The 27,981-nt window shown below is 38.8% G+C and overlaps 2 protein-coding genes across 14 annotated transcripts; one reads left to right on the forward strand and one right to left on the reverse strand.

Moving 5' to 3' along the window:
* Positions 1-459: 459 nt before the first annotated feature.
* On the forward strand, positions 460-5,047 carry LOC306847864 (lipopolysaccharide-induced tumor necrosis factor-alpha factor homolog). Of its 3 annotated transcripts, none has more exons than XM_079382073.1 (5): positions 460-532; positions 2,287-2,357; positions 2,523-2,630; positions 3,090-3,258; positions 3,345-5,047. In XM_079382073.1, exons 2-5 carry the CDS (start codon positions 2,312-2,314, stop codon positions 3,457-3,459), a joined length of 438 nt encoding a protein of 145 aa, XP_079238199.1. In that variant the 5' UTR covers positions 460-532; positions 2,287-2,311; the 3' UTR covers positions 3,460-5,047. The 3 variants fall into 3 exon arrangements, with proteins under 3 accessions (XP_079238199.1, XP_079238200.1, XP_079238201.1); XM_079382075.1 differs by having other exon boundaries at positions 493-556; positions 3,345-4,552; XM_079382074.1 differs by having other exon boundaries at positions 484-2,357; positions 3,345-4,552.
* On the reverse strand, positions 4,666-27,937 carry LOC306847810 (ubiquitin carboxyl-terminal hydrolase 7). Of its 11 annotated transcripts, none has more exons than XM_079381977.1 (32): positions 27,847-27,937; positions 27,006-27,341; positions 23,992-24,096; positions 23,669-23,867; positions 23,350-23,488; positions 23,171-23,259; positions 22,983-23,091; positions 20,494-20,624; positions 19,796-19,850; positions 19,584-19,664; positions 19,404-19,494; positions 19,079-19,161; positions 17,848-17,957; positions 17,253-17,430; positions 12,182-12,326; positions 11,879-12,009; positions 11,533-11,667; positions 11,026-11,127; positions 10,811-10,916; positions 10,569-10,661; positions 10,384-10,451; positions 9,847-9,947; positions 9,604-9,757; positions 9,449-9,516; positions 9,256-9,364; positions 9,070-9,147; positions 8,851-8,951; positions 8,074-8,173; positions 7,785-7,904; positions 7,582-7,653; positions 6,172-6,262; positions 4,666-6,099 (listed from the first exon to the last, which is right to left on the reverse strand). In XM_079381977.1, exons 2-32 carry the CDS (start codon positions 27,085-27,087, stop codon positions 5,993-5,995), a joined length of 3,333 nt encoding a protein of 1,110 aa, XP_079238103.1. In that variant the 5' UTR covers positions 27,088-27,341; positions 27,847-27,937; the 3' UTR covers positions 4,666-5,992. The 11 variants fall into 11 exon arrangements, with proteins under 11 accessions (XP_079238103.1, XP_079238104.1, XP_079238105.1 ...); XM_079381978.1 differs by having other exon boundaries at positions 27,746-27,887; XM_079381979.1 differs by having other exon boundaries at positions 17,274-17,430; positions 27,847-27,880.
* Between the last annotated feature and the right edge of the window lie 44 nt (positions 27,938-27,981).

A 27,981-nucleotide genomic window follows, 5' to 3' on the forward strand; every position in this document is an offset into this window, starting at 1 on the left:
GTGAGGAACAAATGAATGTAAGAAAATCCTGGGTTAATTTTGAAGTTTTGAACATATTATTATTTTAATAAAAAAATGAAGGCTCCAGAATGCCAAAGACAGTCAAATCAGTCTCAAGAAAACATGAGGGTTAGAGTAAAAGAGTACAAGATATTTTCTTGGCCAACTTCAAAATATAGAATAAAACTCTTTAAGTTGGACATGCCAGGTGAAAACAAAACACCTGCTACCACCATTCACTTTGCTGATTTTTCAGTCATTTTCAGTCAAGAAGTAGCATGTTTACATTTATATCTCCCGCCACTGACTGCAGACAGCAAAACTGATAATTCAGAGATGTTTTCAGTGACAGATGTGGAAAAAATACAGCCTTCTTCCTGTTTCTGTCACAACAGCACTCATAAAAGTTGACAGAATATGTTAATGTATTCTAAGTAGGCAGGGGTGGAGTAACTGAGTGACTATGAAAAGCTAGTAAACGCCATAGAAACTGGTTTTAGTCTAACCATCAGTGACAGCCTCAACAAGACAGGTAAGAAAGCACTTCTGGATTTAGGTGAGGCGCTTATCTTGATCTTAGAAGAGAGTTAAGTTTAGGAGCTAAAATTGAGCTAAAAACAGTGCTGTTTATATTACTTTCAGGATTGTATTTTGATTTGTTTGTTGAATTTAATTGGAATGATATTCTTATTTATTATTAGTTCTTATGGTTTAAGACAACAAGTTTAAAAAAATAATGATCATGTTATGCACTGTGAAGTAACTGTCCTTGTTCACAGATTATGGTATTGTTGTAATACTGTACTCTTTATTTAATAAGAAAAAAGTAAAGCAGAGAGGGATTTAAGAAATAGCTGACGAATAGAAGAAGAGTTTTTAAAAAAGTAGAAATTTTATTCAATTTAAGTGAAAGATTTTGAGGCCTTGTTATGATTTGACTGTTATGCTTTGTTATAGTTGAACAGCAGGAGCTAAAATACGTCATTTAATAAAAAGATCAAAGCTGGCCTGACCGCCGAATGGTGCCTTTTAACTTTGTGTGCTTTAGCTGTATTAAAACAACTGACGCATTTAGGCTGAGGTTTCCAGGTCACCTCCTACTGATAAATAATAATAATAGCTTTACTATTTAAATGATATAAATATCATTTTTTCCACACTGAAATACATTTATTGGAAATATTTGATGTTCTGCTGTAAATCTGATATATATTTGGTTAGAGACGTTCCTGTTCTTGGGAAAATCTTGTCTAGAAGTGAAAACAAGATCCCATTTGAGAGTAAATCTAAACAGAGATTTTTATAAATTATCGCAAATGACAAACTCAGGCTGTTTTATGGCCAAATTATCCCTCAATCCTAACAGTTTCTGGAGCTTGTATGTTTTTTGGTCTATATGACATACAATATCATATTTCTGTAGAACTCAAGTTTAACTGGCTCTTATTTTCCATGAGAAGCATCAGGGTTTGATTATTCGAGTATTAGTAACTCAATCAGACATGCAGCAGAACAACATTCCTCTTCTGTCTTTGGGTGGATGTCTGTATCAGCCAGTGCCTGGGCTTGTAACACTTTTGTCTTTTTGTTAACTAAGGCGTTTACCATATCATGATAATAAATGTCACTTGTCTTGTGCTGTTTTATTCACTTTGGCTAAACAAGTTTGAGCAACAGGAAGCTAGCAGCTACACATGGGTAGTTGACGTATTAATGCGTCCTATGGTGTGACAGCAAATATGTAAAAAAAAACAAAAAACTCTAACATTGAAGATAAACCTCTCTCATGCTATTTGTAACTCTAAGAATGAAGATACATTTTTCATGTTATTTGTATGTTAGGGTTTTTTCTACATTTTTGCTATGTCACTTTTTATTTGTCAACTACCCATATATATTGATGATTATTGAAGAAGAAAAAATGAGTGCTCAGGTTATTTCATTGAGAAAGTCAAGAGTTTACATGGCGTCCTTTGAATGTGTTCTGCTCATTTCAGCATCTTTACTGAGAATTGCCTCATGTTTTTACTTACCAGTAACAGACAATTCAAGTTACCAATACATAATCGCATTTACGGTATATTACAGTATAGTACCGTTTTAGAGAGCCTTGCTCACAATGTGACTTTTTTGCTCACAATGTCCCAGTGTGACCTTAAGTTTTTTGGGGTTTTAACAGAGAACCTTTCAGTTGGCAGATTAAGTCATTTTAGCACATTTTAGCATGTGAGAAATATATCGTAAAACATCACGTCACATATTAAGACTTCTATTTTGTTCCATCAGTTTACGACGCCCAACCAAAGACAGAATGAGAGCTGACGGAACCGGGGCCCCACCTCCGTATGTCATACCAGGTAAGTCAATTAGTATTATTGTTCATTTTGAATGACTCATGATAATGGAATACAATTAAAAACAGTCAAGCCAGTGTGTGTGACGCAAATGTGGAATCCTGAAATAGATATATTTCAGAAATATTAATGTTCTACATGTATTTTTTTCTGGCTTGGCATCAACAGTAGATGGTGCCAAGGGCTCCAATGTCAAGGTTTACCATGTGCACACTCCATTCACCCCACCAAGCTCCACTGGAGATTCTCAAATCCAGATGGACTCAGCCAGACCTGGTGAGCCTGTTTCCTATCATTAATCTTTGGAAAACTTCCACGTTTTGCTTGTTAATGTCAGGATTTTACTGTATACTATAGTGGAGCGTTGCTGCTATCATTACATTGCTTTAATACAACATTTAAATGAACCTAACATGTGCAGGGTTTATGGAAGCCTCCGTCATGGAATGAAAATAAATAAAAAAAAATCTATAAATTTACATCAAATCTGACTTTCATTCTTAGAATTGCACTTTTATAACACAATTGAAACTTTACTTCTCACAGTTCCGAGTTCATATCTTGTACGTTTATGTCTCACAATTCTGATTTTCCCCCGAGTTTTATTCTAAATTCACATCTCATATTTCGAACTTTTTTTCTCGGAATTTGCATCTTGCAATTTTGACCCTTGAAAACTTAAGTAGATAATTATAAAAAAGCCTAAACTTACTAAAACTCATTCCTCTCCTGTAGTTAAATCATCGGAAGCCAAAAACAAATTCGTCAGGTATGATTCATATGAGCTGGATCGCAATCCAGGAATGGCCAGCTGCACAAGCTGCCAAAAGCAGATCTTAACCAATGTCACCTACAAAGTGGGAGTTTACGCCTGGTTGATGTGCTTACTCTTCATCCTGTGCGGGTAAGAGTCCATTTGAATTTGCAGCTAAAAATATCAAATCTTGTGTGCATTATCAAAGCCTAACTGACTGTCTTCCTCATTTCCAGGTTTATCTTATGCTGCTGTCTGATTCCGTTCTTCATGAAGTTTTTCAAAGACGTCCATCACACATGCCCAAATTGCAATAGGCTCCTGCACATTGAAAGGAAGCGATGCTGTTAACCCCATCCCTTCCCCAATTTGAACACCACTCATGGATTTGCGTGGCACCTTACACTATATGAAGGACTGGAGGACATTTTCAGGCCAACACAGGTGTCATCTAATACAAACTTGCTTGTATAAACTAAAGCTTTATGATCTTTGAGAACCTTTTGGTGTTCATCTGGCTTAGTCTTTATTATTGCATTATATAACATAATACATTTCGTTATTATCAAATGAATATGAATAGCATACTCATTGTTTTGATTGTATATCTATAAAGGACTCATGGTTAAGGGTTCAGAGGGCTGAAGAGTTTGCGGAACCATAAATTACGTGATGTAAATATCAGTAATTTTGGCATCAACAGCACCAATTAAAACAGTTGTTTTCAACCAAGGGGCCTCAGCAAACTTCAAATGGGCTTCAAGATGACTTCAAATGATATAAATTAAGACAATGTGATAACTGAAATAAGTTAAAGGTTCTTGGTATTGATGGTACTTTAACATCCATGGAAACCTTCCATTGGACAAAAGGTTCTTTATGGTGTAAAAAGGTTATTAAAATTTATTTAGGGAACCAAAAATGGTTCTTCCATGGCATCGCCATACATCCATCAGGAACTTTTATTTTTTTAAATGCACTGTACATATATGAGGTGTCTTCATGTGAAAGTGTCATTTCTGGAGCTGAAAATGTCATGTAAATGAATAAAAACTCCATTAGCAATTTATAAAGGATAGACAATTTTGTGTTTAGTTATGGGAAGCTCTAATATATTTTATCAGGTGCAACCTTTTTAAAAATCCTTACCTAGTATATATTACAAACAACTGTAAAAACGTCAAGGGGTCTTCGAATACTGTTGTGGGCAACGGGACTCAACAAGGTTGAGAACAAACGATTCCGAAGCCACAAGATCTCTTAAATAAAACGATGGAAAACACATCTAAAATTCACTTTTTTGAATTACCACACTAAAGCGGACTTGTTATTGTTTAGCAATTTATCACTGTAAAAATATTTCATCTTTAGAATAATGTTAAATGTCATGTGCATCTAAATGGAACTGTCTTAATAAAACTGAAACGTCTGTGCAATATACCTTAATGAGAACTCTGGATGTGCTGTGTATACACACTGAAATCTTCATCTTACATGACACTAGCACAGCATGACTAACCAAACAGTTTCAAGTCAATTCTCCAAGGGCCATGGCTGTAGCTTTTATAGAAAATTTTATTCAACATACATTTTCCAGCAAAAGGCAATATACAGGAAGAGTTGTCGTACACTGCTGCTACACGGAGGAATTAGACTGGAGAGAAAAAAAAAATCAAAAGAGAAAGATGTGATCTGCAGGTTCTCTTTGTACTGCACTTAAACGAGACAAACTGTTGCAGTTAGTTAAGGAAAAATTAAAATAAAAGACCAAATGAAACTGTCAGGATCCAAAATAAAACTACACACAATGAATATGAACATCTGAATTGATCTGTACCCAACAAATTGGTGTTTTTAATTTTACATGTTCATTTAAATATACAATTTTAATTGTTTTTACAAAGCCAACTATGCACTAGGGAGCATTCCTTCGGTGCTTAAAGAAAAAAAAAAAATTTATTGGTTCATTAATGCTGGTTTCTCTAAGTCCCAAACCAGTCTTCTATAGTCTGCAACCTCGTGCCAACAAACAGTACAACGAATCTGGAGCCGGCAGCAAGCGACCCCTCCCTCCCCATCAGAATAATCCCACAGCCGGTGACAGAGGAGCTAAAGGACAGGGGGAAAACTAAAAAATTATGGGAAGAGGAGGGGGGGGAAGGGGGCAGAAACCCAAAGGGATATGCAAAATCAAACTCCAACCAAGATTACATTTAACAGTGCTGAGAAATGTAAAACCTTGGAAATTAAGTGCCAACGTGCAAGATGAAGTACAGACTATTTCATTTTTATTCATTTTAAAACGGATGCTGTGGCTCTTTACTTTATTATACAGGATTTTCAGAGAAGACAAACCGAATTTCTCCAACCAAACTAAGTGAGAAAGAAGAATAGTGTAAACATGAAAATTGGCTAGTTGCACTAAGGGACCAGAAAATAGACAACCATGTCAGGGCAACTAGCAAAAGCCTCAGCCATTTGCGCTGATTTTTTTTGTTGAAGGATGAAGGAATCCTTTTAATCGTCTGCAAATGACAAAACTCTTTCCATCGCCTCCACCTCACAATGCAGCAGCTTTCTTGCCGTAACAATTTTTTTTAAAAACGAACTTAAAAAAAAAAAAAAAAATCAAAACAAAAGTCTAGGACATACTGTTCCCCCTTTCTTGTTAAAATCCAATTCATTCTTCCAGACAAACAGGCAGTCAATAGTTAGAGAAGCCAAATTGAACAGCCTCAAAATGAAAACAGGAGCATCAGCAGTCACTCCATTCGCTGAAGACTTCATACATGGTGCCTGTGTACCCAGACAGCAGGTGTTAAAAGTGGTGCACACAAGAGGTTTGGTTAAAGTCTTTAGTATGGTCGGTTAGAGTGGGGGCTTGTCAGTTGTGAATCTTGATCGCTTTTTCCAGATACGTGTAGCGACCTCTCTTTGGAGCTTTGTTGAAGTGGTCAAGCCCTAACCAAGGCCTCGGGTGCGACATGTTCCCTGAGAAAGGACAGAATATAGTCAAGTGGGCACAAACGTAAACACAATTGAGACATCAGCAGTCAAACATACCTGGCTGTGGCTCAAAGTCTTTCAGATTCACCTCGTAGTCTTCCTCATTGATATACTGATGTCGGCCCATCATCACTATTGCAAACTTGAACTAAAAGAAAATGAAAAACAGAGGTTTAATCTCGTTTTGATGTTAACTGTATTTTTATTTTATAAATGATCATCTGGGTGGAACTAAACTTAAACTGGACTACGATCTACTCAGTGAGCAATGGTCACTTTAATTTTATGGATTCATTTAATTTTACCTAAAATATTGACAGAATTTGAAAATAATGTACACACATCTCCATTTACTAATGTGTGTGTGCAACGAATTTCACTGTGAATGTGCCTTCCTTTCATGCTCAATGGAAAAGCAATGTCTGCTCAAATAATGCAACGACAGGAAATTTCTATGTAATACCCTTGTTTATTTGCAATAGAGCTACAGTGCTGTAAAACAAGGCAGCGCTGGTAAAATGCCACTACCCTCTCCTTCACCGATCTGCTCCCCACTATGCTCTACTTACATGCACCGATAACAACTTTGTAGGACTATACATTATTTGGATGTCAAAAAAAAGAAAAAAAAAAAGAAAAGTTATTTGTTGCATAGAACTGAATAAAAACAGATTGATATTTAATATTATTTATACATATTTTTTAATTCAGTGTCATCCTACAAAGTAACTTTTTATTTTTTAAGTGCAAGTGCATCCAGAATTTTCTGTTTTCAATAACTTACAAATAAATAAAAATAATAAAACAAAACATTTAATTAGATTAAATGTTTGATCAGTTTTTTTAAATATGTATTATAATATTATTATTATAATCAGCATTAAGGGATGCGTTAATAATTCAGGCATTAATAGTCAAAGCACTGTAATATCTCCATTAAAGCACATAATATAATGCATTTTCGTAAAGTCATTTTATCCTGTATTTATGGATATAACCAATATAATTAATGTAACATACAACTTCCAGAAGTAAAAAAAAAAACAAAACAAAAAAACAAGTGTATCCTATGCAACTTATGAAAAGGACATCCTACATATCGTTAAAATATTTTGGATACATTTGAGATCCATCTTCGAGCGACACTAATATTTGACTATACACTTGCTAAGCAGGAAATTAAGCCATGTCAAGTCTCAAGGATGTTACTTGTTCATTCTTTTAAGTGCAAGGTAGTTTTGTGATTGATGGCTCCGTCATTGTTTATTAGAATATATGCCACATCGTGGAACCAAGATGAATTACATAGCATGAGAAGTTCAATATTGTTATGCGATAAAATATACGGTTATAATAAAACATACCTTTGGACAACAGTTGTGGGTTTAAAAGTTAATGTGCAAAATATTTCCAGGTTAAAAAAAAACAAAAAAACAATTGTGATTACATTTGCAAAGCTTCTCTTACCTTCTCAAACTCTTTCTCCTGAATGTCAAGCATGCTCTGAATTCTCTTCATCACTTCTCTGAAGTGTTCCCCCTGCCACAGTAAACGCACACATTGAACCGGACACGACACGACACATATAAACTGAACAAATGACAGCCATCCACCTACACGGCAAAAGAAAGCGGCTGCTGCCCGCCTACACATGCACTCAGCTAACACACCTGACGGATCTTGAGCAAAAAGGGAATTCCGAATGTCCCGAAGACTTCCTTGTGGAAATGTGCAACTGGAATCAGCATTTCATTCTCCTTGTCCAGGTCCACCTGGTCGAGAGGGATTTCCTGCCATGAAAGAAATGGAACTCGTTTCCAGGGGAACAGCATCCGAAAATAAAAGTGGCAGCTCAGATGCCGAGTAATTTTAAGAGGCTTTACAAGGGTACAGATCCTTTGTTGTGCACATCAGTGAATGATGGGCTTCGAGGGTTGGCGTGTATCAGCTCTTCCTTACCTCTATTCTGAACGTTCGACTGGCTGCTGGAGATAAACATTCTAGCAATTCATCTTCCTGGTGAACCCCAATAATTTTGTAGCTGACAATTTCTAACAGCCTATAGAGAGAGCAAAAAAAGGACACTGTTAATATTAGCACTGACCAGTGAAAGGGGTCAGAATTATGGTCAGAGTGACTCATATAATGGATTGCAGCAGCATCAATGAGTTATTAATGCATGACTGGCTGATATCACCTCCAGCCTGTTATCCTTTCTCATCCAACATGTCATAAAACAAAACATTGTTTAAAGAACATTAGGTATGTTAACTATAAATTGAACAACTACAATGCCTCTATCCTTTATAGTAAGAAAAAAAAGCTGTAAAGGTTTGGAGTCAGTAAGATTTTTTTTAATCAAGTTGTTCAAAAGTGACGGTTTCAAATAAATGCTGTTCTTCCGAACCTTCGATTCAAGGAATAAAAACAAATGTATTAGTTTGCCCCCCAAAAAAATTGGTTACACTGAATTTAAAATGTTTGAGCACCAAATCAGCATATTAAAATGATTTCTGAAGGATGATGTGACATGCCAAGATTTTGCCAGGAGAAAAAAAAAAAAAAAAAAAACTATTTATGCCTCAAAACTTTTAAATTGCTACAAAATTTCTAACACAAACCAGTGTTTTAAATACTTTTAACATCACATAACGAATAGAACAAAGTAATAATTTAATAAATAAAGATAAAGATCCCTGATTAAAGAAAAGTGCACTGAATTGAGAACACACAGACCTCAGCTTCTCCGAGCCTTTGTCGGACAGCTCCACTGCCTTTTTACATTCCTCCAGAAGGTCCCGAACACAGCCATGCTTGTCAGGGTATAGTGTGATCTCCTAACACGAGGGAGAGAAAATATTCACAACAATAAGTGTGCAGAACATTGTGGAAACATACATTGCAAATGAGGCATGACGGTATATTCAATGTAGAATCACTGCAGCAGGTTCTTACCTCCTCTCGAAACATACTGTTGAGCCAAATGGCTTTGAAACTCCTCCTGTTCTCAAAGTCTGTGATCTTCATCTTGAGCTGTGGGGAAGCAAAACCATGAATAAATCAGATGCCCGGAACGTAACGGCTTAGATCATCTCATATTGCCTAAGAGGAGCACCAAGTGGAAGATAAGACCTCTCTCACCTGCTGGTAGTAGAGCTTCTTAGGCTGCCGGGGCTTGAAAAACTGCAGCAGGTCTCTGAGAGTGCCTTCATAGTTGTGCCTGAGTGGGTTGCCAGGGCCGTCTCTGTACCTGAGCAGAAGAATAAAAATTAAGGTTTATGGATGAAAACACGGGAGAAAGAAGCCACACCAAACTGAAAATTAAAAGATGTACCCCTGTGACTTGAAGAACTGTAGGAGCATGGGGTCGGTATTTAACCTCTGCGCAACAGTCTTTGCCACCTGTTAAAATGAAATGAGATTATTTTTCTCAGAGGTTCTTTTTCATTTTACTGGCACGTTCTGATTCACTTAAAAATAAAAAAAAACCTGGAAGTAGTTCATTCGGTTTGACAGCGTCACAACAAAGCCTGGGTCATTGTGAATGGTCTTGTCACAGAAGATGACATCTACACGGTGGTACAAGTCTCTGAAGTAGTCTTTTGCAGTAGGCAGCTCACTGGTTTCATTTTCAGGATCATCCCTGGTGGCGATACAACAAGAGAACTATCGATTTTGAGGCCCTGTTAAGCTGTGCAAAATGGCTTAGGAATTAAAACAACGAACACTTACTTCTGGAACACAATTATGTCTCCATCCATCAGCTCATCCAGAGCCTTGTCCAGGGAGACATCATAGTCTTGTATTCGCTCTGTTAAATTCGGTTTAACTTCCTGGAACACAGAATGCATCATGTTTTAGCAATATCTTCCTATATAAAGCTGACAGAACAAATTTAAACTAACCATTACGAATGCATGACATAAAAACCAACATAAACATTTTTATTCTAAATGAAAACAGTTGTGATGCTTAATATTTTTGTGGATTCTCTGAATAGAAAGTTTAAAACAGCATTTATTTGAAATAGTAAAGACATTTAAAAGTCAATTTTGATCAATTTAATGCACCCTTGCTAATTCAAGCTAATGCTTGAATTAAATTTTATGTCCTGTTTTTTATTTTACAAATTTATTTTTTAATATAACATTACATGAGCCACTTGCCTGTTTTATTACATGCATATCATGCATCTCTATTAACCACTTTCTATACAAAACTACAAATGATAAATGCATCATTAGAAATTCTGTGTAAACCAAGTCTTACCTCATAGAGGATAAGGCTAGTTCCCTGCTGAAACCCTGCTCTTTCACACATAACGGGCAGCAAGCCTCCTGTTTGGGTCAGGGTTAGAACAAATTAAGCATCAGAAAGGATTGACATCTGTTTAATTAGATCTTGACAAAAACTTCACGAGAACAATCCTATTAGACATAGCTTTGAATACTCACGTATTTTACAGGATATAGGTGTGTAGATATGTCCACAATAATTTAAGCTTCTGGTTTTTGGATCATACATCTTCAAGAACAACATAACATCATCTGAAAATCAAAACGAGGTTGATGCTATCAGAACTGGAAACGTTTTGTAGACCATTTTTGCGCTTCAGTAAGATTGAACAGTTGAAACGCGAAACATCAACTGCCTAAAATGGTTCTGAATATACAGTAAAAGTACACAATGAACTCACGGTCTTTGTCGAACTTGGGTAACGTTGCACCGCTGGCGGCCATTTCTGGATCTACAGTTTCCAGAAATATTGTCCATGGGTTCTCGTTATCGCTCAAGTCGATCATCTGTTTGTGAAAGTAAAATTAACAGCTTTCTCCTCACAGAGAGCAATATAAGAAACAGGAATGACCTTTAAAAATATGGATGTTTAAAAGCGTGAGTGCACAGACTTACAGACTTGTTGCAATCGGCTTCATAATCCAACATGGCCGGCCGTTTAGTGCCGTTGCTTCTGGCCTGCATTGGCCACAGTCTCATCTGGTCCTGTGGGAAACCCTGAAGGAGAAACAAACGTCAACTGAGCCTCTTCATGGACGCACCAGAAAATAATTGCAACTAATCTGACATTAACTTAATATAAACGCCAACAAATGAGAATAAAACAACCTAACACAAGCTTATCAGAACAAATCTTACTGATCCAAATTTCTGAAAAGTAGCGTGTATACTGAACATTGTGATATACATACACAAAAATGGAATAATGACAAATGTTTGTTGCCACTTACAATTTGCTGACCAATAAATCTACAGTCAAATATTTATTGGCTGACATTTTGGCAAGGCATTTTGCATCGTCAATTAATAAATTTATAAATAAATCTGGCTAAACAAAGTTTCGGTCAAGAAAAGGACTCAATCAGATGTCATCTACAGAAATTGTGTCAAGTAAAGTCTCACCATGGTCTGTGAGAGGTTCTGAACAAACTCAGCCAGAGTGGAGCTCTTTAGAACCTTGAACACTGTGTATTTTACTTTCTCTTCATCATACATGTCGTTGCCCTGATGCCCACAGAACTGGTCTTCTGTCACAATCTACAGGAACAAAAGGGAAAGTATTTGTTAAACAGAAATGAAATGATATAAAGCCCACTCTCACGATCTAAACTTAACAGTCTTTGCAAACAAGAACTGAAATGACCCATTTCACCTGTCACACCAAAGGGACCAATGCATCTTCCATTCAGACAGGACATTTGAATAAACAAGCGTGACTGATTTAATCGGGCATTATGTGACTCCATACCTGTACTTGCATGTAAAGGTGAGCCTCCTGCCTCTCTTTTCTCTTCTGGGCTTCCACTCTCTTCTCCTCCTGCAGCCTCTCCACCAGCTGCTGAGGGATATCCATGTCTGTGACCGGCAGCAAGACCTCACCTGGACATAACAGCACTTATGAACATGGGGAAAAACACTAGCCGAGGATCCACAATTAAAAACAGGGTGGTTTTCATATGGGGTGGACTTAGTCAGTGAAATTACATCATGCTAAAAGAAAAAATAAACAACATCAAATGAACGTCACAGCAGGTGCAAATAGGTCACTCACCGAGCTTGGACTCTCTGATGTACACCAACATGTAAGCGTTGGTGCAGTGACGCACTGACAAGTCGTCATCGTGACCACCGTAATTGTGTTCAATGGCCTCTTCTTTAGTGCACCGTGAAACGACGTCATCATCGAACTTGCACCACTGCAAAAGGAACAAACAAACATTACATCTGGAAAAAACCGATGAAAGCATGTGGGAATGAATTTCATAAACCACTTCACAGAAGATCAAACAAGTGTCAAAATAATGTTTGACACCAGACTAAACACTACAAAAGTAGTAAAAAACAGATACAATGCAGGGCTCCAGACTAACAAGAAAACTGGTGGCACCCTCGTCTGATTTGGTAGCATTTTTGCTGGTGTGATACAATATAATAAATATTCAAATAGTGTCTAAGGAGTTGTTTTAGAATTCTTAGTGGGCTTTAAGGTTTTATTTGACAAGACAGACAGGAGAAACAGGAAACGGCTAGAAAGGAGAATGAGGAACAGGACACCGGAACTCTGCAAGCAAACTCTGTCTGCTGAAGCTTTGTTGCCATAAGTTGAGCTCTGCCCATGTAGCATCAAGCTAAAGGATTTAAAAAAAAAACATTTTTATTCGATAAGTATGCTACCAGTCACAAATTTGGGGCCGGTAAAGCCTTCTTCAGAATGTCTGTCCAAATCTGGTTATTTGCGTTTCCTCTATTGAAATCTGATTTAAATGATTGATTGCCCAAGACTGTGTATCGCATCTGCCCAGACAGTTTGCATGCAGATGTTGTCTCACACCATGTCAACATGTTGCCATCTTATGAGGCAGTGGCAGAAACGTAGAAAACTGGGATGCGCAGCTTTATTCCATTCTGCCGTCTCCGCCAAAACTCAAAGAGGTGTTTAGACAACATCTACATTGTTATTTTATGCTTGACTTGCACTTCACAACAACACAACTTTGTTTCTGCAAAAGACATTCAGCATGTTTTCTACAAACAACGTCTGATGCGTTTATGTTTTATGTGGCGCGAGAAAGTGACATAGCTAAATTTGATCTGAGTGGTCAGACTGAAACAAATGTACAAAAATGCAATTTGAATAGGATTTCAAATGATATGTAGCTTGAAACATACTAGTAAAAATCATTTCATGTTTTTTACATTTACACTTACTAAATATGATAGAATTCCAAACAGAAATGAAATAAGATTTTGTTTAAAGAAGTCTTACTCTCAGGGTGCTTTCTCACCTGCCTCATTTAGTTCGGTTGAATCGCACTAGAGTTCGTTTTCCCTCTTGGTGCGGTTCGTTTGGGCAGGTGAGAAAGCAGCAGTCGCACTGGTGCGCGCACCAAAAGCGGACCAAACAAGCGAAGAGGTGGTCTCAGTACGCTTTCAAACGAACCCTGGAGCGGTTCGTTTGTGGTGAGAAAGCGATCCAACCTTAAACAGACCCAACCGCAAAAAGAACTGCATTTTTGGACTAAACCAGCTGCCGTAGTCAGCTGCGCTGTGCATTATAGGATGAGGAAGTGTTTGTTGACAGTTTGCAGTTTAGCATGGCAGGTCGCGGACAAACTTGGGGTTGTGAGGAGGTGCGGAGCCTCAAAATATCAGTTTGCTGTCTGCTGCATTTTACTCCTGTCTGTTTACTTCCGGGAGCACCGTTGGAATTTTCCCGCATGCTCTTTCTGACCAATCGAAAAGCAGTTTAGGGAATGCGTTCAAAGACACATCTAGCCAACAAGTGAAGCGGATGTGGTCACATGACTGCATTTTGGTTCGTTTCAGCTGGTTCGGACCAGAACAAACAGTGTGGTGTGAAAAGGAACCGAAATGGCTAAAAATAACTACAATGTATAATTTTTTGCCTTTGGTCCGGACCAAATGAACCGAACTACAGGTGTTAAAGCACCCTTACTCTCAGCCCAAGTCTGCATTTATTGGATTTAAAAAAAAAAAAAAAAAGTAATATGGTGATTGGCATCATAATTTACTGTTTTCTATTTGAATATATTTTAAAGTGCAATTTCTTCCAGTGATGGCAAAGCAGCCATTACTTCAGTCTTCACGGTCAAATGATCCTTCACAGGGCTCGAAATATCGCTAGCCCGACGTCCCGGGGCGATTGTGTTTTCCAGTCGGGCTACCTTAGAATACAGGGCAGGAAGTTTAAGGCCTTAAAAAGTTTTAAATACGTTAAATGGTATAAGAAAAATCTTAATTGTAACTTCAAGAGATCTTACAGTTGGGGGTGGAAAGGCAAGAATTGTGATATGGCTGGAAACTTCAAAAGGCAATTATGTCATTGAATAAATATGAGCGCTGCACGTTTTAAAAAGTCAAAACAAGGCACGGATGTCTTTGTGAATATATCTCTGAAGGGAACCGACTGTCCTCAGAAACGTATCGTTGACATTTTCATTTAATCTTGCCTATAAAATGCCTGATGAAGCAGCATTTATGAGCGCGGTGTTGCTTTGTTTACAGCCGTCACCGGGGGAATGAACCGCTTTATTTCAGCGGCCGCTCTTAAAGAGCCACCTCATGTCAGAGAATGAATTTGCATTTCCAAAAAGCCTATCTTTTTTATTATTGAATGCATGAAAAAAAAAAAGAAAAAGAAAAAAAAGTCATCGTTAAATCACAACAACAGTCCAGGGTCAAAAAGCCTATCTTACGTTCAGATCGACCCGTGTTTTTACGCAGCAAACACATAAGAGTTGTAAATGTGAAAGTTAATGTCCCACATGAAAAAATACTATAGTAATTTATAGTAAATACTGTAAATACTATAGTGTTTTTGAACCATACTATAGTAAAGTACTTTAGTTGTTATATTGCCACAGTGTCTATAGAATTACCACAACAAATTATAGTAATAAACAAATTACTTTACCCAATACTGTACTAAGTTTTCTACAACTATAGGGTATACTACAATACACTACAGTTTACTGTAGTAAAAACTAAAGAATACTAAAGTATACAGTTTATATATTCACTATAGTTAATACTACAGTATGCTGTACCATGTTGTAAATACTATAATATATACAGTATAATACACTTTACTATAGCATGGTTCAAAAACACAATAGTATTTATTATAAATTACTATAGCATTTTTTAATGTGGGGTACCTTCTAAAAATCCAAACAATTTACACAGTAATATTTGTGTTTTAAATTAATATAATAATTCATATATTTGACTTATCCCTTTTCATAAAAATGATTTAAAGACTGAAATACCTTTTTTAAGATTTTTGTTTTTGTGAAAACCTGTATCTGAATTGTAAATTCAGATACAGGAAGAGGCCCTACACTCCTCTTGGGGAAGTCGTGGCCTAATGGTTAGAGAGTCGGACTCGTAATCCAAAGGTTGCGGGTTCGAGTCTCGGTCCGGCAGGGATTGTAGGTGGAGGGAGTGAATGTCCAGCGCTCTCTCCACCCTCAATACCACGACTGAGGTGCCCTTGAGCAAGGCACCGAACCCCCAACTGCTCCCCGGGCGCCGCAGCATAAATGGCTGCCCACTGCTCCGGGTGTGTGTTCACTGCTGTGTGTGTGTTCACTGCTGTGTGTGTGCACGATGGATGGGTTAAATGCAGAGCACGAATTCCGAGTATGGGTCACCATACTTGGCAGTATGTCACTTCACTTCACTTATGATCAGTGAGACCCCTGTGGAGAGGGTGAGTAGCTTCAAGTACCTCGGTGTAAACATCTCTGAGAACCTGACATGGACTACACACATCCAAACACAGGTTAAGAAAGCCAGGAAAAGACTGTACCATCTGCGACAGCTGAGGAAATTCAGGGTCACACAATCCTGAAAACGTTCTATTCAGGGACCATAGAAAGTGTATTGACTCAGTGCATCTCAGTGTGGTATGGAAACAGCTCAAATCAGGACTGCAAAGCACTACAGAGAGTTGTGCGCTTAGCTGAGCGCATCTCAGGGTCTGCTCTCCCCTCTCTGCAGGACATCTACCTCAAACGCTGCAAAAGTAGAGCTGTCAAAATCATCAAGGACTCTAATCACCCTGGTAACCGACTATTCACTTTGCTTCCATCTGGTAAGCGCTTCCGTAGCCTGATGGCAAAAACTGAGAGACTTAGGAGGAGCTTCTTCCCCCAAGCCATCAGGCTCCTAAACTCTAACTCTGTGTCATAACATCTCACGACTCCATGTAAATATCACCATATTAATAAGATATTTTTTTCTACCTCGTATTGCTGCTATGTAAATACCCTGTACAACTTTTTGCACATTCCTTCTATATTGCTATTTAAGTCAACAAACATACTGACCTGCACATTTATATATTTTATCATCTTTTATTCTTTTTTTTTTTTCTACTTTTATTTTTCTTAATATTTATGTACATTCAGCGTTTTTTGTATTCGATATAATTGCACTGTCCTTGGAGTGGACCTGACTTACATTTCACTGCTGGTTATACTCTGTATAACTGTGTGTGACAAATAAAAATCTTGAATCTAAATAGTGTCAGGCTTATGTCAACAGGCTTAATGTTTCCACAGATATTGTCCAACCCCAGTCATACGGTGTTCATTTTACTTGTGCAGCTCAGTCATAAATTGCCTTAAATTGATTTTAAAAAATTCTGCAGATACCCTGTAAATAGTAAAATAGAACTCTTTCCTTGATATTCGTTGAGGTGTATTGAAAATGTTTTTGATTGACAGTTATGGTTTTATTTTATTTGGGCTAGTTAAATTTTCAGGCTACCAAAATCTGAAGAGTACCTGCCCGAAGGGCTACCTGGGATTTTGAAATTTTGCAAGCCCTGCTTCAGAAATCATTCTGATATGCTGATTTGATGCTTAGGAAACCATCCTTATTATTTTCAAGGAAACAGTCACTGCTTGATATATTTATGCTCAATATGCACAAAACACCAAAATTCAGTCTCAGTCTGGAGCCCTCCAATGCTTTAAGGTTTTACTTTAATAATATTGACAATACATTCCATGCAACCACAAGCCACCCACAAAGCCAACCCGTTAACCACCACCAAAAACTAAAAATTAGGGACCCCTGAAATGAAAGTTTCTCACTATTGGTGCGGTGACACTCACTTTGCCGTCTCCTTTAGGATTAAGGTAGACGACGTAGTGACCCCCGTGGTTGTCTCCGCTGTGCACCAACACAGCGTGGAGAATGTAGTTAGCCGGGTCTTTAACATCTGGCTTCTGCAGAAACTCATCCAGAGGTAACTGCTCTGGGAATTCAAACCTGTGGGGCACAACATCAAGTATCAGGCTCAGCCTCCGTTTCTCTAACATCATATGAGTGAGAGTGAGCAAGAGATTATGCCAGAAATATTATAGGAGAGAGTGCATTTTAAAATGCACCCTCCAGTCCATATTCAAGTAAGTGATCAGTCGACAAACATCATTTAGATGAGTCACTCTCAAAGATATTTTAAGAGCGTAATCTCCCTCTCTGCATGGTACGGATTTATTCAGACCGGCCATAAATCACGGTGCTTATTTCAGCCATCACAGAATTTACTTCAAAAGAAATATCAGTGTGACTCATTAGATCTCAAACTCACTTAGTGAAATTTTTTATGTAAAAAAAGTAGATATTACACAAAGATTAGAACATTTTTACATCAACACACTGGGAGGAAAAAAAAAACTAATTTACCTGTCATTTATCTTAATATTTTGATCAGTCTGAGGGTCGTACATGAACCTCATGAGCTGTAGGTGCAGAATAGGAGGGAAGGTCAGGAACTTTACACCCTTCTCTGCTTCCTAAAAGACAAATGAACCACAAATAAAGTCAAAACTCCAGAACAATTCATTTAAATATGTATCAGGAACAGAGTTAGGGCGCAGTCACATCAGCAAGTCTTTAACTTTTTAAAGTCCCCCTGTAGTCAAATATTTTATCCTTTAAAACTTATTTGATCATCAAAATGACATATTTAAATGTTTTTTCTTGTGAAAATTCTCATGCCTTAAAATAGCTTGAATGTAACTCAACACCCTTGCCTCATTTACTATACGCTGATCTATGAATATGCAAATTAGCCCGCCTCGGCTCTCCATGGATAATGACTGATAAAACTGTTTTTTACTAGCGGACAACTACAGTGAATACTGTAACATTCATTAAAGTTACGTACTTGAAGATGTTGTGTCCTAAAATGCCGTTAAGACTGAATGCAGCCGTTTGTGATTATAATTCGCGCCCGCGAGCATACGCGTGTGAAGTGCAGACGCTGATGCAGGAGAGGTGGGTCTGACTCCGGGCTACTTTTGCACTGTTGAAGCGGTTATAATGCAAGTTAGCGGTTCTAAATTTACATTAAACCACGGCTTCATGGGTTTTTTGCTCTAACTTATGTTTGGTTTTGTGCTGGTTATTGGTATATTTTGCAAGCTAGTGATAGGAATGGATCCCTTGACGTGATTGATTACCGGTTTGTGATGTAGCAACCTGAGGGCTGTTTCAAGCCGCATTTCTGGAGTGCCATTGGGAAACTACAGTTTTAAGGAGAAAATACTCAGCAATGGTGTTGATTAATGGATTGGCACATGGTTTGTCTAAAAGCATATTAAACACCACAGACAAATAAAGAACAAAAAAAAAAAAACTTGATTTTCACTACAGGGGGACTTTAAGTAGGTCTGTTGTCCATTGTCAATACAAGGTTATCAACGCACCACTTAGATATCACTTTATAATGCTGCAAACTTGCATGTTAAAAGCTCAACAAACTTGAATCCAATGTGTATTCCAAATGGGGAATTTTCACCTTACCTTGTGTCCCTCACATGAAATTCCAGCATCTTTTTAGATGACTATGTTAAATGTGACTGTACTTTTAAGGTTGGTTAGCATCGGAGGGATATGAATGCAAACCCCTCACCTGTAGACCATGCTCCCCTGCATCGTATTTGTTATCCCCATCCAGCTGTTCCACTGCCACATAATCCTTGAATGACTCAAAGACTGCAGGGCAGAGAAGGTGCATTAGTAACCTCAACACAAGTACAGCCAATACTGTGTGCAGTCCTACACAACATTATGAAATGGCATCTGAAACAGTCTGAGCTGAATTTGTTGTATTTGTCCTGGAACTCAGTTGCAAGATGTTGGAAAATTTAGACATTTATAGACCACACTAGAATAAAGGCCTTCCTGGAACAGAAGGGAGGACAGTAAGACAGAAGATCAGAGAAAGCCACACTTACTGTTTTTCTTTCCCTTTATGCTGAGTTGGATGTCGTAGTAATCCTCTATTCTCTCTGACCGATAGTCCACATGCTTACACTGGATGTAGGACTGAAATGACGAAAACACCCAAATGTGGTGAGGCTGAATAAATTAATCAGATGTAGAGCGAAACCACAGAGAGAGTCCTGGTGACTTACCACCATCTTCCCTCGGAAGAGCTTTGGGATTGTGCCCTCCACGCAAGTTCCTTTCATCTTGTTCTCCACATTGTCCAACAGCTAAAAATGGTAATTCACATAATGGTTGGACCCAAATCACGTTCATCCTATCTGACATGACTAATCCCTCAACTGATCAATGAGTTAGAAGAGAAAGATCCAAGGGGATCCATGGAGATCAGGCTACTCACCACTCGGCACAGTTCCTGTACATCATGCTGCATGAAACTGTCTAGAGTCTCCCATCTGTGGAAACAGACACATATTTCAGAATATAAACAAACACTACGCATGGAAAAAGGGTGAACAGTCACATGACTATGAATATTTATACAACAGCATTAGCACCTAAAAACAAACAAGTCTCTGATCTGCCAGCATAACATCTAGGCCAAATACCCCTTGATTAAACTATAAATTGCTTACAATGTTTTAGAGGGCCTTATTAAATAGAAACTTTCTATAGATTTCCACCAGTAACAACTGAGAAGGGAAAAAAAAAAAAAAAAAAAAAAAAAAAAAAAAAAAAATTGTAGTTTGTTCCATTTTGGATTTACAAGAAATACAATAAAATGCTAACTTAAAAGTTCATGGCCAAGGCACTCAAAGTCAAGACAAAAATCTAAAAAGCCTTTAATGCATCATGGTTAGAATAATTAGAAACATACAAATAGCACAATTAACTGGAAAGAAAATCTGGGATTAAATGGATTTGCAATTCAGAAAGATTAACAAGAACATCAACAACCGAGCACAAAACATTCAATGAGAAGGAACAACGTGAAACTTGCACTTCACATCTCGCACAAGAATGTCAACTGGCAGACGTGTCATGTGTCAGTGCCTGATTCATAGTGCTTGAAAACTGAATATTCAAAACAAAACCTACCCAAAAGACTTAGTCAGCTTCTTTGTCCCAACAGGCTTATCGCTGTGTTGGAGCTCATAGAACACCCTCTGCAGGGCGAGGGGAACACTTTTAGAGGAATCATCTCCCTCAGTAGGCATCATATAAACCGCCTAGAAAGCAAAAACAAAGCAGGTTCTGACAAATGCACAGCATCAACCTTTAATTTTTTTCTAAAAACTAATAAATTATATAATGAACAATATGCAATAAAATCAATACTACAAAAAAAAAAAAAAAAAAAAAAAAAAAAAGTAAAACTAAAAACTTGTATTGACCTACAGCTTACATAGTCAACTTGGAAAGTAGACTAACGTCACAAAAGCACATGCGAAAAAAATTCTATATACTACCATTCAAAAGTTGAGACATTAATCCATTTTTAAAAACAAAAGTAATTATCAAATAAAAGCAGTTCTTTTGGACTTTGTGCTTTACATTCTTTCAGGGTCTTTAAATGAACAAAGACAACTGTTTTCAACAAATACAAATGTATCTTGAGCACCAAATTAGCATATTACGATTTCTGAGGAATCATGAGTGGTTTTCGATTCAATTTAAGAGCGATTTTTGCAAATTCAGAACGATTCAATTCTGCACTCTTCAAAGGGATAATTCACCCAAAAATGAAAATTCTGTCATCATTTACATAACCCTGTATGAATGTCTTTGATCTGCTGAACACAAAGAAAGATATTTTGAAGAATGTGGGAAACAGAGCAGTTCAGAGGCACCATTGACTTCCACAGTATTTTTTTTCTCCTACTATGGAAGTTAATGGTGCCCCAAAACAGCCTGATTACAAACTTTCTTCAAAATATCTTCCTTTGTGTTCGGGAGAACAAAGAAATTCATACATACTTGAAGGTGAGTAAATGACAGAATTTTCATTTTTGGGTGAACTATCCCTTTAAGTGCATTCACAGGATTATTTAAATGCTTCCCCTAAATTCTTTAAATGCTTAGTCAGGGGGCAAATTACACAGTGGCCTGTATAGAGTCAGAGAAAAAAAAAAAACACTTTTGTCCATTGTTAAATGATAGTTTAATGATGCAATGGCATGACATGGCAGAAATTTATTTATTTTTACAAGAAATTATTTTCTCTCTTACTTTGAATTTGTTATAAGAAATCAAATACACTGCTGAACAATAATCAATCATTTGTAATCTATAATTTTTTTCATGATTGGTTTGTATACTACAAACTATTATCACTTTTCAGCACAGAATAAGGCAGAAAATACACTATATTTTCTGTACTATAGTAAATATCAATTAGCACTGCATCATTCATAAACTTTATTTATTGTGTTTCACGAGTTCGCCTGCCCATTCAGCCCTGCCAGATAATGGTAAACAAACTTGGCTTGCTGTCCACGAATGAGGCTCGAACCCGAGGCTCGGCTCAAGCTCTGAGTAAGTACATTTTTGCTCTGTCCATGCAATAAATGCACAGCCTTCGACTGCTCAGGTAATGTCTATGGTATGACTGAGAGCCACTGAAAAACTACTTTACTTTAGCAGTACTGGCCACGAATACTAAGGAGAGATCACACATCGGCTGCACAAAAAAATGTGTCAGTGAGATGAACGGAGCACGAGTGCAATCCTGTGACGGACAGAAACTAGTGGTGCGCGTGAAAGATGTGAGGGCACGATTAATTCAAGGTCTCCATTAATTCATGCTTGTAGTAATTTAATGTGTATATATTTTGAAAGCATTGAATTGCTATGGAAGTTGTTTTACATTGATTACGGTCCGAAATCGTTGATTCACGATTCAGAAATCCATGTTTCAAGATCGATGCATATGCATCATCAGGGTTTGTAATTGATGCATCGAGAAACTGAGTGAATTGTTACACCCCTAGTAATCATAAGAGATTTTTATTATTTTTTTTAAATACTGTCCCCAAGCTTTTGAATAGTAGTGTTCTTATTAAAAAAACAAAACAAGTGGTGACAGTTATAGCCTGTTAATAACTTAGGGCTTAGTGGGTCCATGTGCTGGCAGAGCACATTTTCTCCACAGCGACACTAGTTATGATTATCAAGATTTTCTCTTATTTCACATTTTCTTTCCAGCATAAAGTGGATCCCCATCCGGAGAGATGTACGACTCTAATAAGAACCAAATATTACCAATAAAAGATTCAAAATATTGCCACAGTTGGCTGCACCTGAACACAAACTACATCTCTCAGCCTCTCAACATAATGCATCCATTTTGGTTAGGTGAGGGATGCAGTTGGAAAGTAGGTTATATTTCATTGGAACTTACAGCAAGGAAAATCAATTTGCAAAGTAGTAATTGTATTTTTAATAGTCATTAAATAGCGCATCCACTGATGAAACCACATGGGCAGCACATCCAAAACAAATGTCATCTACTTACTGGTACATATTGCATTCTGTAGGAATACTGCAAAAAATCTTCCGATTCTAATAATGAAAGGCAAATGTCTCACCCGCCGAAGCTGGTTTGTGAAGAAGAGAGTCTGTAGTAAGCTGTTCATGTAACACGTGGCTCCTTGATTCTTCAAACCCACGTAACCAGTGTGTTTCTTTGAATCCCAGCTGTAAGTAAAACAGTGACATCAGGTACCTTTGCAAAAGCTCAGACACTGAAAACATATACCACTAAGAAATGACTTACGCCACACCGTGAGGAGCATCAGCTTGAACGTAGACCTCAAAAGTGACCTTATCATCCTCCACAAAGCCCCGTTCTGGATCGGTCACATCCTGAAATCAACCAACATCAGCTAATTAGCTCGGTTCACCTCTGATAACACCAGCTTAGCAGAGACATTCATACACAACATGTAAACTTACACTCCATGACATGAAGTTGGAAAAGCCCCAGTCGTTTTCCTTGTGGAAGAACAAGTGACTAATGCGGCGGCTAAAGGATTTCTCATCGTCTTTGTAGTTGATTATTTTGAGCATGGCTTGAGCATGACATGACCAGGACCTTCAAACAAGGAGGAATCAAATTAGGTTTGGTTTAAAAACACTAAGAAGAAAGAAGCCTGCTAAATATTTCGAAAAAGCCAAAAAGTGTATTAACTTTACACAAAGGAAAGAAGTCCATTAATGCAAGGTCATCACTGAAATCGCTATACCAGAAAAGGTAAAGGCAGTGATCGCTTACGTAGAGTCTGACTCAGCATTGCACTGAAGGAAGAAGCCAACGCTCTTCTGGTGAGGTCTGTCTGGGTAAAAGCGGGGCATCACCATGATCTTCCAGGGCAGATTTCTCACGAAACAGGGTGGGCTGAGAACAGACTCACTCAGCCTGCTAAAGCGCTCCACCACAAAACGGAAAGTGGCTTCTGAGCGCCAACTTGTGTCTATTAAGAAGTGTTATAAAAAAAAATAAAAAAGTAGTCACATATGCAGATGTTCTTTCATAAGTTGAAAATAAAAAATATATTTAAAAATGTGCATGGTGCTGAGCTCCAATGTGTTTCTTACCATCCTCCATGTCCTCCTCTGTGTTGTTGTGTCCATCCGCCATAGCCACGTTCCCATTGATGACTGGATTCTGGGGAATTCTTGGAGGATCATCTGGGTCCCCAGCTGAAAAGTCAAAATTGGAAATTCCCTTGTCAACTGGTTTCATCCCACAAGATTTCTTGCTATCTCACTCTGATTATGTTGCCAGAGATCCACTGTGCAACAGGTAAACAAATGCATTCAGGAGCATCTTTCAGCAAAAAACTAATCATGATCATTCATAATTGATCATGTGTAACTATACATAGCAATTACTTCATATACCCTTACTAAAAAAAAACAACTGGCAATGCTACAACGCCACAGCTTTGGGGCGTGTCAAATTTAGGGCAGAGCACGCCTCTAAAAACAACGTTAACACCCTGTTTGTGTTTCATGTTTTCACAGTGATTGGTTGTCGCCCGGCGCTTTTCGCTCGATATTTGCATAAAGTCAAGGAATGCCCAACATTTTTGAACCTCTCGGCCACTCAATGCTTTCTCCGTGCCACTTTCAATCCCATAGTGCACCGCGCGAGCGTTTAAGCTCAACTTCCATTAGGAATGAATTGAAAAGGCCATAACATATAAACATACTGCACAGGAGAAAACTATTGCTGTAGTGTCAATGTGATTAATTTCCCCCCACATTATCTACATGGCTTTCTCTTGCCATTACAGGCATGTACATTTCTCTAAATGAACCATTTGATGGCTATTCACATTTATTTGCCTGAAAGTGAAGGATCCTTAATCTCCAGAATCCAGATAGTGAAGAACGCATAAATGGCCATTAATGAATGAGAAGCAACATTTTTTTTATAGATTTAAAATCCATTGGATTTTAACTAAACATCTTCAATACATTTTGACTTTAATAAGATTTCCCCACAAAATAGGCAAGAATGAGCCTGGTGTCCCGCATGATTCCTATTCTTTCAGACAACAAAAGCACTTGAACATGGCCACTTCAGAAATGGAAAGACGTTAGCAATAGCACTTACAGACAGCATAAAACGCATGCAAGAACAAAACAAACAGGTTCTCTTCCTGTCTAAGTGGGTGGTTCTTGGCTAGAAAAAAGAAGATGCAATGTGAACCAGACATTTTGCCGTTCAGTGAAAGGTCTGAATGAGTGAGATTAAAAACAGGCCAACCTGCATGCTTCATAGCAGCGCTTCATTTGCGCATTCCTAGGCCTGTGATATGATATGTGGTGTGATGATTATGTGCATGTCTTGAATGGTCTCCGGACAGCAGCATCAGAAACGCCCCCACACGTGCACTGCAGAACTTTTATGAAACGCAGCGCAAAAACTAGCGTCAGAAACGCAATGAGTAATAAATCGCAACCATGTTGAATGGCCTTTCGAGTGCTCCCACCGCGATCGCGGGTGTGCACGAGCCAAAAAAACATCCAACAAGCCGTAATCATTAAAAATGGCGAGCGGTACAGCATGACTCGTTATACAATGAAGCAGCAGAAAATCCCCGCGCGCTATCGGCGGATCCCCACGCGCTGGCCTTGACGCACAGTCATTGCGATGCCCTAAAACGCATCAAATCTATATTTACAACGGACAGCATAGGTACTCACCCCATATTATTAACAATAAGGGTGTCACTGAGAAAAACCCGCTTCGTTAATGACTCGTTTCTGAGCTGATCCGCTCGTTTACCCCCCTCCCCCTTCAAACACATATAGCCGCGCAGCTAACGTTTCCCTCCGCAAACCGAGCTCTTATTCTCGGCAAACCGTGTCATCCGACACTATCCGATGAGTAAATGAATTACTTGGTTCGTGGATCCTTTGGTGAGCCATCACGCGCCTCGGGCCGCGCAGTCACCCAGATATAAACAAACACCGACGCAAGCAGGCCTCGCAGACACTGATCTGTGCAAAATACAGTCCACCATCTTGGAGTAAAACTGCCATCCACTCCCCCTAAACGAGCTGCACAACTTCCTATGCGGAATGCATCCAAAGCCAATAACGACACATTAATAAGACACTGCAACAGCTAAATGCAACTTACACGATGACAGGCTTTCTGTGTGATGCCTAATCGACTATTAGTTCAGAAGCGACTTGCAGTTCAAAATGGTGCTGTTGTCCAGCAATCATCATCTGATGCTGTTTATCTGACTCCACTAGCACTCAACAGTTAAAAAAAAAAAAAAAAGGTGGCGAGACACGAGGATTTGCTGACTGTGGAGGAAAGCCATTCAATGAAGCAGCAAATCGTTTCAGAAATGTCTAAACAAGCAGATGTTCTGAAAGACTACTAAACTGCCCGATTAAATCGTGAACTAGTTAGTGGATAAATGGCCGGTTTAATGCTCTTGCAGGATCGTTTCAACAGCAAACGTTTCCCTGTCGTTTCAATCACAACACAAACAATACACCGTGGACTTACATTCAACGTTATCCATTCTGCACACGAACACGGGCTCGTCCGTCCAAATAACTAGCTTATTTGTGAGCATTTGCTCCTGGATGCTTTTGAGAAGTTGCCCACGGGATCTACAGGTGTAACCGAGGGGCTCCTTTTACATTATCAGATGAAAACCTGACACAGTTTGGTAGACAGAGGAGCTTTAAGATGAGCTGCGCCACGTTAATGCAGGCAGTATATCACTAACGTTAGCCAAACGCTAATAGAAGACAAAATAACTGTCACACAAACAGCATTTTTTAAGCAATTCATCCGCTATGTGATTTTAACAAAGTAGCGGGGTAAGTTAATGTGACTCAAATGATGAGATGTATAAAATAAAACGGACTTTTGCTGACTGGTTAAACTCCTCATGCAGCGAGGTAGTTAATGGTTAGCCACTGGCTAGCTTAACAAGCTATTGGGGTCAAAACATGCGAAAGAGTGGCTTGCTATTGAGTAGATAAACAGTTAAAGATCTGGTTTAGTGTGTTAACGTTAGCTGTGGTGTTAAATGAAAGGCTGTGTGCGTTTGATTTTGCACGAGGCCTTGACGTACCCTCCATCTCCATGTCCTCGGGCTCACTGAGCTGCTGCTCGCCGGCTTTCTGCTGCTGCTGCTGGGTGTGATGGTGGTTCATGTCGGCGGCTGTTAGGATGGGATGGTGCCTGGGTTCTTTGTCTCCCTCGGGCCGGTCTGGTGGCGGTTCCGCGGGCAGAGGCTGCTGGGGAGTCGGAGGTGGGGTAAACAGGTCGAGCCTTTGCGGCTGGGCCTGCACTAAGACGACCTCGGCCTTGTCTGCTGTCAGCGCCGGGGATGGAGGAAGGGAGGCCGGTGGGGGAGCAGGCAGAGAAACGCGGACGTATTTGCTCGCTATTCGCCCAATCTCGGCGCCTGGGTGAAGGAATGCTAAGGTTAAGGGTAGTCGGTGGCCTCGGGCTTCTGCTTAACGAAGGCCCGATGAATGAAACCCCGGCTCCCCGTAGAAGTGCGGGGCGAATACAACTCACAACAACCTGCAGCTGGGAAAATCACAGATATAGCCCAGCTGAAACTCGCTAAAGTGATAAAAGAGGAAACAGCACGACTCATGCGCCTTCGAGAGGTTATTTTAAATACAACTTTGCCTGCAATATTTCCAGTCCGTGTGCTCCTCCGATTGTCCCTCTTCTGGGGGGGAGCGGAGAAAAAACCTATCCATTCAAACCAGACTCTAATGTGAAATCGCACTAATTTATAAGTTCAAACTCACAAAGATGCCCACGTTTCGCCTCGCCGTTATCACAAGAGAAACTAACCTGAACATCTAACGCTCAATTTCACCCAGAAGCTGCATCCCAAAAGACTATTCAAAGGAGAAAAGATAATTTTGCCCGGTCACGGCCAGAGCCTCTCTCACCCGCTCCTGTGGTTTATGATGTTCAGTTAGAGGTAAAACTCAAAATGGCGGTCGCGCTCCTCTCTGAAATGTCACATCCGCATGGAGACCCAAACAGTGGCGCACACCGCGAGCGACAGAAACACAAACGCTGCC

Source organism: Barbus barbus (genome assembly GCF_936440315.1).
Source record: "Barbus barbus genome assembly, chromosome: 3".
Classification (NCBI taxonomy): Eukaryota; Metazoa; Chordata; class Actinopteri; order Cypriniformes; family Cyprinidae; genus Barbus; species Barbus barbus.

Excerpts from the sequence above, each read along its gene's own strand:
- LOC306847864 (XM_079382073.1), top strand. The coding sequence starts at position 2,312 with ATGAGAGCTGACGGAACCGGGGCCCCACCTCCGTATGTCATACCAG. Across the intron at positions 2,631-3,089 it reads GATGGACTCAGCCAGACCTG|TTAAATCATCGGAAGCCAAA; the intron begins GTGAGCCTGTTT and ends CCTCTCCTGTAG. Across the intron at positions 3,259-3,344 it reads TTACTCTTCATCCTGTGCGG|GTTTATCTTATGCTGCTGTC; the intron begins GTAAGAGTCCAT and ends CCTCATTTCCAG.
- LOC306847810 (XM_079381977.1), bottom strand. The coding sequence starts at position 27,087 with ATGAACCACCATCACACCCAGCAGCAGCAGCAGAAAGCCGGCGAGCAG. Across the intron at positions 20,625-22,982 it reads TCACAAACCAGCTTCGGCGG|GCGGTTTATATGATGCCTAC; the intron begins GTGAGACATTTG and ends TTTGCTTTCTAG. Across the intron at positions 19,665-19,795 it reads TACAGGAACTGTGCCGAGTG|CTGTTGGACAATGTGGAGAA; the intron begins GTGAGTAGCCTG and ends TACCATTTTTAG.